The 16,103-nt window shown below is 38.3% G+C and overlaps 1 protein-coding gene across 2 annotated transcripts in view; it reads right to left on the reverse strand.

The window, feature by feature from the left end:
• DCBLD1 (discoidin, CUB and LCCL domain containing 1) overlaps positions 1–16,103 on the reverse strand; it is a 67,635-nt gene that overhangs the window by 22,218 nt on the left and 29,314 nt on the right. For both annotated transcript variants that reach the window (XM_036925034.2, XM_036925033.2), the window contains exon 2: positions 13,578–13,790. In XM_036925034.2, coding sequence (XP_036780929.1) covers positions 13,578–13,790 — 213 coding nt within the window. The remainder of the gene's footprint in view (positions 1–13,577; positions 13,791–16,103) is intronic.

Below are 16,103 nucleotides of genomic sequence, written 5' to 3' on the forward strand. Positions count from 1 at the left end.
AAATTTACCAGATAACACACGTGTAAGGTTGTAATCTTTACCCAACTGAAATTTTGCTTAATATTGAGACTGGTAGTAAGTGACTGATTGTGATTATACTGACATGCCAAAGAGGCAAAGTGGCTCACTCGGATAAGGTTGCAACTAATTAATTGTGCACAACCCAAGAGATAGGTTTTGGTTTTTGTAAAAAGACTAGCAAACAAAGGTCAAATACATTAGTTAGTAAAGAAAGTAGTATTGCATACAGGATATTCTAGGGTCCTCCTAAATTTGCTTAAAGTATGGTCTAAATGTTTGTGTCCCAAAAATTCTTATGTTGAAATCCTAATGTTCAGTGGGATGGTATTAGGAGGCAGGGCCTTTGGGAGGCTTCAAAGGGTAGAGCCCTTATGACTGCGTATGGTGCCTTTAAGAAGAAGGCCCCAGAGAGCTTGCAGGCCCCTCCCACCATGTGAAGACACAGCAGAGAAGTCTATGAACCAGCAAATGGGTTCTTTCCAGCTACTACACTGAATCTGCCAGGATCATGATCTTGGACTGCCAGCCTCTCAATTGTGAGAAACAAATGTCTTTTGTTTATACGCTATCCAGTCTGTGGTATTTTGATATAGCAGCCTGAATAGATAAAAACAGGTGGGAAAAAAAGTATTATCACAAAAATGATATTCTAGAGGTCTCCTAAATTTGTTCAAAGAAACTCATAAATTCCCTCTTTTCAAGAAGGTTCTAGAATTAAAAGACTGTCCAATGAGTGGTAAAGATTTTGTTCTTATGCAATTTATGCATTTATCTCTCTCCTACATAACTGCTGGTTAACCAATATAATTTGTTGTGATTTGTAAAATGAAATTTATAAGAAAGCAGAACAATTTCTAAAGGCTTTTGAAATACCATAGTATAAGTTATACAATTAAGAGTATAACATACTGTTTCTAGAATAAGTTGCTTGAAAAGTAACAGGAAGTTCAATGAACTTTCAAAGGACAAAATCAGATCTGGAGCTAAGAAAAAAACCTTTCTAAAACTAGTTAAACTTTAGCTTACAAATTGTCATCTTGCAAGACACAGTAATTTCTAGGAAAATAGGGAATAGCAAGCAAATTTTGAAGAAAGATAAGCTTCATTAACTTCTCCCCAAATAAAATAGTATGGGGAGATCCACAGCAACAATGACAACATCTGGTTAAAGAAGAGGGATGAAGGGATGAAAACTAAGCAGTCCTCTTCTGACATTAGGGATCAATGTCTTGTCCAGGTCTCACATTCTGAAGATGTGGTAGAATAAAAGAGCAATGCTGTGTGTTTACCTTCATGCCCCAATCTCTGTTGTTCCCTATGATTAAACTGTAGCAAAAAAAAAAAAAAAATCACTTCCCTCTTTAGAAACACTTGTGGTATATAACTACTTACATGAGTTAATACTTGCAAATTACTTAGAATTGTATCTAGCATATAATGAGAGCTATGTTAGTACTTGTTAAATAAATAAACACATTAAAACAAAGAAATAAATAACGTCTGTTTTCCTTTTTAACTGTGTTTCATGGGATTAGGAACTTTTTACCCATCACTTTGTCTCTAGCAGCTTGTACAACACCTAGTATGTGGTGGTCTTCCAAATGTTGTTTGAATTGAAATGAAGTTAAATGTTCTTTTACTTGCAACAGTTTTGAAAACCAAATCTGACTATAAAGATACTAAAATATTTAATCCTGTCATTTTAAAGTATGCAGAAGTCAGGAGAAGTATGGAAAAGGAAGAAAGGAAGGCAAATATTAGTGCAATAGATATCTAACAGATATGTAGATTTTTATGAACTTCTGTAGGTCTTCCGAGTATAGTAGATAGGCAATTTATACTAAATGAATTTTTGTATACTAAAGTAGAATGACAAGCATTTTTGCAAAATTAAGGCGAGTCAGAGCTTATTCTGTTTGTTTTATGAGGATTTGAAATTTCCTTTGCTCTTTGCACAAAGAAGATACTTGCTTTGCAAACCTAAGAATAATAAAAAACTAGTAACTTGCTGCTATTGATAAATCAGAACATTTTTCCAACTACTATTATCTTTTCCAAGAGAAAATAATAACATGCATATACTTCTCCAAAATGGCTGATGACACTAATTTCTTCTTAAATTTCTATATTACATTTCAGTGAGTTCTAATAAAAACAGTGAGGTAAGTAAGTCTCAACTGATTAGCAGTGAGAACTTCTTTGGAATTTTTTTTTAGTCGAAATATATTCAACTGTGTAAATTTAAGGTGTACAACATATTAATTTGATATATTTGTATATTTTAATATGATTATCATTACAGGGATAATTAGCACCTCTATCTTATTACACAATCATAATTTCTTTTTAGTAATTCGAATAATTAAGTTTAAGTCTCTTAGCAAGCTTGATTATTATACCTTATTACTGCCTATATTCACTGTATTGTGCATTCTCTCTCTAGGGCTTACTATGAGTTCAAGTTTATACCCTCAAACAGCATCTGTTCTATCCTCCCATTGCTCATCCCCTGGCAACCACCAATTTCCTCTCTGTTTTTACAAGGGTGGCTCTTTTAGATTCTACATGTAAGTGATATCATACAGTACTAGTCTTTCTCTGTCTGACTTATCTCACTCAGCCTAATGTGCTCAGGGTCCATCCTGATATGCAAATGGCAGGATATCCTTTTTCATGGCTGAATAATAGGATTCTTTTAGAAAAGATTTTTTATGGAACAGTTGAAAGGAAAGGTTGTAAAATTATACTTATTTTAAACAAATAGATAAGTGTGTGCCATCACACTAAGTTGTTGGATAAGATCAACGATTTCCTAGACCAAAAATACACATAAATACAGTAAAACTCTAATTTGGCACCATCCACCCAAAGTCATGATAGGCACATAAATATTTCTGGAAGAAGTTCAAAGAAAGAAAATGCGAGCACACACACTCCTTTAGTCATACTTAACCCACAGGCAACAATCCCTCTCACATTCTTGTTGATATGCTACAAAAAATGTAACTAAACACTAGAGGAGATAGGATATACCCTGTCTACATAAATGGCATCATTAAAAGTTATTGTGAGAGTTCATCCCAGCACAACCATCACCATAGCAGGAAGGCAACAGCACTCAGGTACTGGCTGTTGTACAGCCTGCAGCAAAACATCCAAATAATTGCCTGTGTGTCTGAAGGTCTGACAGATAAAGACTCCTTTTCACAGACTGCAAGTTAATAACTGGATTCCTAAAGTTAAAAGAGAAAAGAGATGTAAAGAGAAAAATGTGACTGGCAGTGAGAGAGAAAAATAATTAAACCACTGAAGGATTCTACCAGAGTCTGTCCTAAGCAATGTCCTCAGTTTTCAGCTAGACTCTGGAGGATAATACCTTTTCTTATGAAAGTTCCTCTATCCACACCAGGCCAAACGATGTATTTCACTATTAGAACTCTCCATCCTCACTTTTTAAAAGGGTCTATACTTAGACTTAAGTAGTCACAGTAACAACTCCACTGGGGACCCAAATGAGAGCTTGATGATGTCTAATCTTGACCACGGTTACAGTCTCCCTCCTCGGCAGCGTTCCTGGATTGCTGAACTTGCTTAACTCATGGTTAGACAGAACCCCAGCCCTTCTTGAATGGGTCATAAGAACTTAGGCAGACTTAAAATCAGGACTCACAGCTTTGCTTGGATGTCTGCTTCACACCTGGCAGGGTGTGTGTCTGATTTGGACTTGCTAATTCCCACTTACCCTCATCTCTATTCTTGTCTGCAAGGTAGGTTCATCCCATTTTACTTTGCAGTCCCACATTCCCATAGGACTAGAGCACAGCAGAAAGGCAGTTCATCAAGTAGGAAGAAAATCAGGAAAGATAAATATCTCTACCTTTTGTGGAATATAATTGGTAGCTCTGGACTGTGGAAGAGCTGTGAATGATCCCCAATGGAATAACACTATGGCATTTGGCACCAGACATGAGACCAAGACCTTGCAGACAATGGACTGATTCCTTGGGGAAAAGGATAAAGGGCAGAACTGCGGGAGCTGCCTTCCTTGAGCACAGTAGGCCAATTCCTCACAACACAGCCCGTTTGGGGCTACTGTTCCATAAGCAGCTGAGAGGGACCCTTCATCTTTGTAAGTACAAATAAAAGAAAACTGTCCCACAATGAAGAATGGACTCTCTGCCCTGGACCAAACCCAGAATCCTCTTGATTCTCTGGCAATCTTGACAATCCAGACAGCAATTTATACTACTGTGCCATTCTCATGGACTGTCTGCTCGACTCTATGTTATAAGGCAATAATAGTTTGGTTAATAACTGGTCCAAGTCATTTTAAGTGGGTATAAGCTTTTCATCTCGAAACTAAAGAAACTAAGTTATTGTTTCATCTGTGAAAGGGACATGTATGCATGTTGTTAGAAAAAAAGAGGACTCCCCCCGCACCCCATAACTGCAGTCTCCATGGTGAACAAGACAGAGACCTAAAAACCTAACTCCTGAAAGATTTGTCATGAATCAAACTGAACAACAAAATAACCTAAAAACCTTCATTAACCTTATGAGCATTTTCTGAAGCACACATCTAATTTCTCATGACAAATAAGAACATGCCACGGAACCTCGGTGGCCCTCCCAGGGAGCACCACGGCAAAGCCAGACAGCGCACGCTATCAGCTTCCTGGAAAGCAATACCCAGCATGGCCCCGATTTGTGTTCAGAAGCATGTTGTTAAAAATAATCTGCAGAAATGCTGAAGTGCAAATGCCGCAAGACTTGTGTCCGTTTTCCATTTGTTTTTTTAGCGCAGTCAAATGGCAGGGGTCGTCCTTGCTTGCTAATTGCAATTAGGTCACTGCACAAAATTACAGAATTTTCAGGGCCATTTTCTTTGAAAAGAGGGAAATTAGCATAAGAAAGGGATATTCCTGGACTGTGCCATTAAAATCAGAGTCACGTAAGAATGTAAGTGGTATCCCTGGAGAGTTGTGGTCGCTGGTTCTCAGACAAAAATCAGTGACAGATGAGAAATGAAGCAGGCAGATTCCTGGACAAAGGTGAAGCTTTCCTGGGGCTATGGGACTGGGGTCAAAACATGCCGTAACACTGTAGCTCACAACCCACTTGGGCCATTATTTCTCTCCCAACAAAAGATGGCTATTACTGAAACTAAATCACAGTGTCTCCAGGGAAGCATTTAGGGGGAAGGAGGAAGAGGAGGAAACCAATAGCTTTTCCTCCTGGAGGCTTATGATTATGTTAATGAGCTCTTTAGCATGGATCATTCTGGCTGATATAACCTTATCTATGAATTTAAATTCTTTCTGAATTATACCTTGGCATAAAAGGCAAAACAAAACAAAACAAAAACAAAATGCAGTCCTCAAGAATTTCCATCAAAGTATCCCCAGTCATACAGGGGAATGTACTTCTAGGGTGTTTGGGTCCAAAACAACTCTCCACAAGCTGGACATTTTTTCAAGGATTTTCGTCATATCTCTAAAAGTCATAGAATTTTGCATTCTCCATAATATGTTGGTGAGACATAAAACATTTATTAAATAGAGGCTACTAATCTTGTGTTTTTCCCTATTTGGAATTAAAAAAAAAACAATAGACAAGGCATTATGATTAGATTTTATTGCAGTATGCCAGGTACGTATCATTCTAAAAAATTATCAAAGAAATCTTGGTATTTCTTTAATAACTTTTAAGAATATCAAAGAAATATATCAAACAGATAATATCAAAGAAACATTATTTCCTACTTTGCCCATTTCTCTTGTTCTTTAGTGTAATATGAATATTAACAGGTGGTTTCACATAGTTGTACTTCCAAGTCACTGACAATGATTTTAAAATGTTGGGAGTGGCGCTGGAAGTCCAGGAAATGTAACAACAATTTTCAGACTTTCTGGTTTTTCTATAGCACAAATCATTCAGCAGAATGGAACCAATTTAGCTGACTACAATTAGGTTCTTGTAGTGAACTGGTTTCTATCACTGACCGTGGTGCCTCCTAATGCATTTTGAGTAAGAAGCATTTTTTTAAACCTTAGATTTATGCTAATACTCTGTGAGTGATTTTTCAGAGCTCCACTTTATTTTCAGGATACATCCTTATAGGGAGACCTAGAAGTGTCCATTCCTCCCAGCAAATGACACACAAGAACTCTGGCTTAGGTCTTCTTAGGCACAAGCCATGGGATCAGATGGCTTTTGTCACACTGAATCGGGATGGCACAGTGCTTAGAGCTGGCTCTCTGGAGTCAAATACCCAGACTGGAATCCTTAATCTAGTTAAGGGATCATAAGCAACTTACTTGACCTCTTGGAGCCTCAGTTTACTTATGTGTGGATGTTAATCACATGCTCTCTCTCACAGGGCCACTAGAGGATTACATGAGTTAGTAACTATAAAGTACTAACCCAGGGCACACACCGAACTGCATGCTCAACGGCAGCCACCTGTTATAGTGTGTTTCATGGTCTTTCTATATATAATACACAGAGCCCTAAAATTCTATGTAAATCAAGCCTTTTTTTAAATGCAGACAGCATATTTACAGGCAGAGGAATCTTACTGTGATTCTTCCTACAGAGTGAATAAAAATACACTAATTTATCTTTTGTAAAAATCCAGATTTTAAAATGTTTGCCAAAATCAAGCTACATGCAATCAGATTCATTAAATGTTGAATGACCACCTGTATTTGTAAGACTGTGCTAAGCAGTAGGGGATAGTAAAAAGATGAATAAAATGGAATTCCTTGCTCAGGAATCCCTATGTCTGGTATAGAAGCTAAAATAATGATCTTGAACTGAGATTGGTGCTTTTATGAAGGGTTAGAAAATCAAATGAGCCCCCAAAAGGGAGTGAGTGGAGCTGCTAGACACCACAAAAGGTTCTAGGGTAAGTAGCATCAGATTTGGTCTGCCTTTACTGTGTGTGTGTGTGTGTGTGTGTGTGTGTGTGTGTATGTGTGTGTGCACATTGGAAGGGGTAGAAAAAACAGGGTAAGGAAAGGGAGAGGGGCACATGCAAGGAATAACATCAACAAATGTACTGTGGCAGGAAACTGTGATGTGTTAGGGATAAGGCATAGAGCTAGGGAGACTCTGAGATGAGGCTGGAAATGTGGATGGGAAGAGAGTGAGCAAGCCTTGAATGCCATGCTAACAAGTTCTGTAGATAGTGGAGCACAGTTAACAGTTTTTGAAAAAAGGATATAATAATAATATTTAAAAGATAACCTTGGATGGCATGGCCTAGAGGGATGGAAATTAGCGACAGGAGTGAGGGAAAGCTGGGGAGGCTCTTACTAGAAGACCACACAAAGGCATGGACTGACGACAGTGGCAAAAATGAAAAAGCCAAACTGAACAAACTAGGGGCTTAAAAAATACATGTTCTCGCTCATCTCACAAGGCTGAATGGAGGAAATCCGCACATGGAGCTATTTCTGGCTCGGGAAACTCCTGCCCCACGCTTGGACTGATTCAGGCAAACTTAGGTCACCAGGAATGTGTGCAGGAGGGCATGGGGCTGCTGGCAGGAAGGAGGGTGCTCAGGGTATTGAGAGGGACCAATGTGTTCTCTGCTCTAGACAAAGAATAAACTGTGTGTGAGACCACCAAGCAGGAGGAGGAGGGGGAGGGGAGTGATGATGATGGCTAACATTGACTGAGTACTTATTATGTGCCAGGCATGGATCTTTTATTCATTTATTTATTTAAAGTATCATTTCTATACATTCTTATGAAGGTTTCACATGAGCAAAACTGTGGTTAGTACATTCACCCATATTATCAAGTTCCCGCCACCCCACTGCAGTTACTGTCCATCAGTGTAGTAAGATGCTATAGAGTCACTACTTGTCTTCTCTGTGCTACACTAAAGCATAGATCTTTTAAGCCATATACATAAATATATGCTCCAATCACCCTTAAGTGGTAGATTCTATTGTTTTGCACATTTTAAAGATGGGGAAATGGAGATACAGAAAGATTAAGTATTTGCTCAAGGTCAAGCAATAAAAATAAGCAGTAAGGCAAGAATTTGTAGCCAGGTATCCAATTCCAGAGTCTGTACTCTCAAGCAGAAGTGAAAAATCTAGGCAGAAACAAAAGAGCTCATCTCTATCCAGGCTGAAGGAAGCCTGGTTTTACTGATCCACAGTGACCTGGGTGGGGGGAAGTCTAGGAGACTCCATCAGAATAAGGTCCTTTGAGATCCTGAGAGCCAGTATCTGGTTCCTACCAAGATTCCGCCAGCAGGTCCTTCAGGCAGTCTGGGAACGACCCTAAACCCACTGTGGGAGGGTCAATTTTCAGGACAAAATTGGGACCCAGTCAATTTGGAATCTCAGGAAAACAGAAATGACAGTTCCTCTGGGGGCCCCTTGAACAGTTGGCAGAAACAAAACTCAGTGATTTCAAATCTTTTCTGGTCAACAAAACTGGAAATGGAAACTAACCAGAGGGAGAGTGAATGTTACAAGGTCACTAAAGAGTTTTAAAGTTGCAAATAATGATACTCAGTTTGATTTCATAGACTTTCCTTGTCAGAGTCACAAATGTTAGATATTTCACATTTTAAATGTAGGCATATTGGTATGACACAATGCCTGAGCCAGCTTCTCCTTTTCCCTATAGTTGAATGTATTGTATAACTAGCCTCTTAATGTTTTATATGATGAATATAAAAGGAGATTAGGAATCAGTACCAAAGCAGCAATCTGAACTGTACTACACAACAGTTTTAAATAAATAGACTCTTCCTTTGAATCTTAAAATGCCAGGTTTAAATGTGAATTTTTTCAACCCTAGAATAGCTTTGGCTAACTCAGTCAAGTCTGTACGATCTCATGTGCCCCAATATAAGACGAACTATTCCTGAAAAGAAGGTGTCACTTTATGTTTGAGTCCTTTCAAAGTCTCCTATTACACTGGCTTCTTTGAACAACAAAGAACTGTTTGGGGAAGACACTTGACATAACCTACATGGATGTAGTTTTGAAAGCAAAAAGAGTCCACTCGACAAAACCAGTGAAAAGGGACACAGAGGAAGCTTCATGCAGTTTAGTTCTTATTCCTCGGGCAGATGGTGGGGGTAAGAAGGTAGGGAGCATGGGGGGCTGGATATGACCGCACAACTTCTAATGTTGGAAACTGTTGCAAACAATCCTTTTAAAGATTACTTTTTAAAATTTTATATTTGCTGAGAATGTATAATCTGAATCTAATCATAAGGAACATCAAACTAACCCAAATCTATAGCCACTCTACAAAATAACTGGTCAGTGCTCTTCAAAACTGTGCAAGAGACAAAGAAAAACTGAGGAACTATCTCAGATTGAAGGAGATGCTTCATGATTCTGGATAGGAGCCAAGTCCATAAAGGGACATTAGTGTTTCTTTGGACGGGAGTCTCAGTTTCTCAGTTTTCTTAAACCAAAACCCAGAATTTCTTTAGTTACAGTGAAAACAATCTCTACTAAGCAGAGTATACTTAAGGATTCTGTTTTTTTGCCAGGATATAGCACATATGATCTTGAAAGCCAGCGTATATTCTAGCTAAAAAATTTTTATATAAGTTTTAAAGTAAAATTTCTGTTTAACATATCTCTAAATACTTAATTTGTTATTAAAAAAACACATTTTCCAAAGTAAAGTTAATACACTTTATACTTTATCAACTTTGCTGCTTCCTGGCTGACTCAACGGTATTTGAAAAGAACAAGTCAGTGTCTTAACTCAGGAACAAACAGTTAAGTACATTCTTAATTATAGTATCTGACAGGCAGAAGAGTATTCCCATCTTTAACATCATTGAGATCAAGTGCATGTTTTGCCTGATTACTGTGAAAGCTGGTATTGGTCCCACTTGTTTATAGTGCATTTTGCTACCATCAGTGTGGGTTATAAAGGCACCCAAGGTATATGAACCAAACATTTAAAACAAAATTGGCCAGGGATGGACAATCAAAAATGATTAAAACTATACAACTTCACCATATTCACAATGGTTAATGCAATTACATTTCAAGTATGCCTACTCTTGGCAGAGCTTATGAACATTAATGCCAGAAAATATTATTCTTTTTCAAAACATTAACTCGATATCCAAAATTCTGATGGTGCTGAGTCTTAAAATTACTTGGTCTGGGTTTTAGCAGTTAACTGATTAATAAAAAATTTGATACACTAAAACTATGCAGCTGTTTCAGCCACACATGCCATCATTAGCACCATCATATACTAGAATTTCAGGAAGTATTCCAGAACATTCCATCTCCCCTGCTGCCCTTTAGCAGACACTCTCTACCACTGAACCAGAAATGGTGCTGTGGATCCCTGGGACTCTGTGCTCATACTAAGGCCCTTACTCCACAGTCCGGCTAGGTCCTGTGGCCACACCAGCTGCAGAGGGCCTCCCACCCTCCCTGGAAGCTGGGCAATAGCCCCACCAGAATGCCCACTCCCTGAGCTCACAGACAATAGCACCTCCTCCATTTTTGCAAATGGCTGCAGTCGTCTGGGAAGTTCCAACTGACCAGGGGAATATTTTAACTTAGTTAAAACTTTAACTTAGTTAAAATGTAGGTCTAGTTAGTGTTTTTGGTCAAAGGAAATCTATTTGTTTTTTGTATTAAGAGATGTACCTTTGTTAAAAATAAAAAGAACAGAAAAGTCATAACAATTCTCACAGTTGAACCTCCAAAATCTCATATTAATATTTTTCTAGTTCTGTTCTGTCTTATTTTATTTAAAGGTTTTTTTTTCCTATCATTATAACACTACTATGTATTCATATTTTACCTAACACTGTATCATAATCAGCTTTCCATGTTAATAGTCTTTTTAAATAAATATGAGTTTATTATTCCAACTAACTATAATATGCTTTACTTAACTCGTTTCTTGTCACTGAACTTGTCATACACTTTTTCAAAAAAAAAATCATTAATTCACTGAGTGCATCTACTACATTCAAGTCACTGTATTAAATATTGTAAGTTCACATACATTAATAAATGGCCACTTCTAGAACACTTTTCAAAACTACAAAAGGCACAAACATATTATACATGCAACATATGTGGCATATGCATGTGTACACTTTCTTTATGTAGCCCTAACCTATTTAAATCTTTTTAAATATGCTTTAGGATTGAAATATTCTAATTTCCTTTTCATGTCTTCTTTTTATTGCTGATTCCTGTTATCTTTGCTGGATTTGCCTTAGCATGACTGATCAGGAAATCTTTAGAGTAGCCACAAAGAAAGGAATTCTGAGCATTAATAAATATTTTATCTTAAGAATATCCCCAACTAGAAATATTAAGTATACCTCTGTTCTAGACAAGATTGTCATATGATGTAATGTTGGGTAGGTCACCTGGGAAAGGTGATAATTCGTTGTGGTTTTCTTTGGGTGGTGGGACTGGCAGAGAGGAGCAGACATCTGGAAATTGATGTCTTGTAGCCATAAAGACATAGATATAAATCTTCCTTCTAGCCCTTAACTAGCTCTCTGATCTTCAGCATGTTACTTTAAACAAAAACTTCACTGTGCCTCAGTGTCCCTATTTGTAGAAAGGAGTTAATAAAATTTAATTTGCAGTGTGTAAAAAGAATTCCAGAAACCTTTGTAAGGGCCAAGCATATACCTGGCATATAATAGATACTGAATACGTTTATTTCTACAGTGACCATATATTCTGTTTTTAAAAGACAAACATAACTGTATATAGAAAAAAATTCAAGAGAAACATTAATTACTAGGGTTTTCTGCTACAAATGAATTACTGTTCATTACTCATTTCCTAGTGAAGAGTCCGTCTTAAAAATTCAAATGTGGAGAGGACAGCTCCCTGAGGCCAACCATGATCACCTTGTAACCTAACTCCTACTATGCAGTTAATCTCAGGCTGTCCCTCTTTCTATTTATTTGTGAACATACGTCAGAGATGACGGAGTAACCTCCCAGTATGGGAAAGCTGTGCCCATTCTCCAAACCTGCTTTGGGATGATTTACTCCCCTTTCTAATTCTTCTCACCGAGGTCTCTGATCTGAGAGAGCCCCAAAGAAACAAGGATGATTACTCCACTGCTCTGTCAGCAGGTGGAATAAACAGTTCATTTTCTGGGAAAGTAGATGTTTCCTCAGAGACATCAGTGTGGAAAAGTCATTTCTGGCCCTGAACCACTTCGACCCACATTTTACTCTGGAGCTCTGACACTCAGTCCTCTCCTCTGACTCTGCATGAAGCTTCCCAGCCAATGAGGCACTCCCTGAAGAGGTCCTCCATAAATTATCGCCCATTTGATTACCACTGGTAACTAAACAGAAGTGTTCTCAGGGCCTTCAGGGTCCCTGGATTTCTCATTTTTTGCATTTGCCTCAAACTAGAGTTAAAAAGTTGCAACCAGTTATATGAAATCAACTATCTTTTCTTTATTCTCTCACACTAATTCAAGCATTATTGAAATTGATATACTATTCCCAGGAATAAGAAATCTTAGATTTTTTTCTTACAGGGGCTGGATAAATTTAGACCTCTGAGTACTCTGGGAAGAAGCCCCAGAGTGAGTAAACAATTCTGGGTGCAACTGAAGACAGCCTGGAAAGTTGTGGGTGAGAAACTGCCTGTAGACCTAGCAGGAGGATATCACCTAAAACCTGTAGCATTTTTGGAGTTGAATACATAAAGAGCTTCATAAAACCTCTTTCTCAAAAGAACCTGTGTATAAGATTTTGTCTTTGTTTTTAGTCATCTAAACCCAAGCTGTTTCCTTAGGAATCATAGGGTCTGCTATGATTTCTGATTCCAGTGTGCTAACAGCACACCCCAAAGCACAAAAGCTTAAACCAAAAGGTTATTTTGGAAACTATCCTTTGTACTTGCTGTTACCTCACCTAGAAAACTCTCATCAAACATATGAGCACTATCCCTTCCCTCCCTTCATTCTGTTCTCTGCTCAGATGTCCTCTTAAGGGAGAAGTCTTCCTAACCATCCTATCTGAAGTAGCACAACATACTCAAAAACAGGCTCCATATCACCTTATTTCATCATTTCTCTTTTTCCTTCTCACTACTTCTCAATATTATAGATGCATTTCTTTATTTTTCACCCTCCCCTCCTCAGCAATGCCAGCTCCATGAAGGAGGAAATTTGTTTTTTAACTGCTATATCCCACCCAGTTCTTCAGAGTTTCTGAATACATGATTACTGTTCAATAAATATTTGTCACACAAATAAATGAACTGTAGATGTTTTCTAGCCAAGTGCCATATATCTCCAATTCCCTTCTCAGCAAGTTACAAATTCAAACAAAGCTCCTGAACACAGATAAAAGGTTGGCACTAACATCTCCTTAGATGTCTATGTTGTAGTTTATGAAGCAAATGTATCCATGTAAGCTACCCCAAGAGTTTACAAAAAGCAAGTTCTCTTCTAATCTTTGCAGGTTATTAACACTAATCAACACACAACTTGCCTTTCCTCCAAATCTAAATTTTTTTCATGCTTAAAGAAACCCGGATTTTTTTTCTTACCATACTGATCAGAATTGCTGGTGAAGAGAAGGTAGTCAGAAGCACAGGTCTGGGATTCAATATCCAAATCTCCTAACCTCAGAATCAATCTCTTCCCCTTCGGTACTTTGATAGTCTTTTCACAAACAGTGTGATTAGGGTAAGTCCCTGGATAATTCTTGGATGTCATTGTACCACTGTCCTGATAGGTCACTATTTGCCCACAGCCATCTCCTGTTAAAGAAAAAAAGGATGAAAGAAGTAAGTGAAATTAATTCTTACTGAGGATTGAGAGTCTGGTATAATTTGCACATCATGTATTTCATTCCTTCTTTGGAAAGAAGGAAAGCTAAAAAAAAATTAAAAAGATTAAATTATAAACACTATTGTTTCAGGTTATTCATCTTACTTTCCAGTTTAATCTGCACATTGTTGATCAAAATGTTTCACATATTAGAAAACACACCATCTCATCATATTACCTTTTCTAATCATCTGTCTAACTACCCATCCAGATTTGCACAACAGGCTCCTGGCATTCACAGATTCACCATTTGTGTTTCTTTCTTATTAACAAGTCAATGTTAACAATAATTTGCCATGAAGATAATATTAGTTGCTTCAGAGGGTTATTGTTCTGAATACAAGTGAGATAATATATGCAAAGTGCTGCTGGTAGAATCTGATACTTAAGCCAAGAGGACTTTAAGAGCCTGTCATTTAGCTGGAAACTAATAATCACTCAACATTCATATCTCAGTTAATACCAGTCACAGATTTGATGGTTTCTGATAGACTGCAGATGCATCATTAGAGAATGTCAAGGGTCTACCGCACTGGACTGCACACCAGACTAGGTACTGCTGGAGACACAAAAAAGCAGGGATGACTACTTCATAGATAAATGGCAGGGTTACACGTTCAAATAACTATGTAACAGTAGTTACTTGTAACAGTAGGTGCTCTGTGCCCTACCAGGAGCTTAAACAAAGTGTCAAGGGAGGCAAGAGAGAATCTATTTCAGTGAATTATCACTACGTGGCTAAAAGAAGAAACATCCTTAACACTTTTCTGAGTAGAGAAGCTCATCAATCGACCAATGCATTGTTCCAGTAGATTAAAGAGACCGGGTTAATCACTCAAATATCTACTCGCGTGCACAGTGGGTGGGCTGCAAGGCAAATGAGTATACACTGCATTCAAATTGCAAAATGACAGAAATTTATATGGTGGTTAGTATGGCTTCCACAAACACAAAGCAAGATTTTGTGTCCCCAGCTAAAGGGAGTGAAAGCAGAAACGGTTGGAGAAGGTAATGTCTGAGGTAGTAAAACAAGGCTTCTCCATCCCAAAATCTCCCACAGAGAAGCCCCAACTCGGACATACTGCACCCATAATCTGAAGCCCAAGGCAGCCCTCCTCCTCCAGCCTCTTCCTGAGCTAGAGAAAGACCTGGTGTCTTCCTTTATTCCACATTCTTCTCGCCTTAAGGCTTGTGGTCCAAATGATAAAGGAGGCCTGGTTTTAAAAAAGGGAGGAGGGCACAGAACTCCAGAATATATTCTATCTGAGCAGAAAGGTCCAGGGAAAGGATCCACCCATCATCCAGAGTCTCACAAGATTGCCAGCAGCCCCCACCAGGAGGCTGGCCTGGGGGAGGAGATTGGAGAAAACCAGGGGGAAGGGTCGACAGACAACTAAGATAAAACTACCTTGAAACCTGGAATCTAGGCAAAAAAAGTTGTGGAATTTAAATGGCAGGTAATAGGGACCATAGGAACTTTTGACAAAGGAGATAATGAAAGAGGTATTTGAAAAAGATGATCAGTGCTGGTTGGGTAATGCTACAGAAACTGGAATGCAGGGAAGATCTTAGTCCAGTCCCAGGGCTAAGAATGGGGTAGTGGGAAAAAAGGATGGGGAAATTCACAAGAAAAAAAGCAACAGACTTGGATTTGGGCTAAGTATAGGGTAAACACAAGAGGAGGGGGAAAAAAAACACTGGAAGTTTGAGTAGAAATGACTGGAACACTGAGGTGATACAGGCAGAAAGAGAAGTCCAGAGAGAGAGAGCAGGTGCGGGGGCAAAGGCTGTAAGGATGGTTGTAAAGTCTAAGGTGGCAGCTGTATTTCTTGGGTTTTCTGGCATTCAACACAAAATGGTTGAGAATTAAATGAAAATTATACTAGAATGTAGCATATGGTACAGGAGCACATAGTGCATGGCTTTACATTTAAAATTTGAAGTATTTGTCTGCTTTTAAAAGCTTTAATAAAAAAAAATCCAATTTACATTTTCTCTTGAAAACTGAAAGACACGGCAATCATACCAGCAGGCATTCTCACAGGGCTAGTGATACAGTGGGTGGCTGCCCTTTAAAGGAGACAAAGGCCCAAGCGCCCCAACAAGCCTGGGTCACTCATTTCTATGACTTGCCCCACCTTTGGAGGCATTGATCTTGAGCACTGATAGGGTAACTAGTGTACACGTAATTATGCATATAAATATACACATAACTAACCCTCTCTAAGCTACTAAGATATTAC

The sequence above is a fragment of the Manis pentadactyla genome, chromosome 12 (genome assembly GCF_030020395.1).
Source record: "Manis pentadactyla isolate mManPen7 chromosome 12, mManPen7.hap1, whole genome shotgun sequence".
Taxonomy (NCBI): Eukaryota; Metazoa; Chordata; class Mammalia; order Pholidota; family Manidae; genus Manis; species Manis pentadactyla.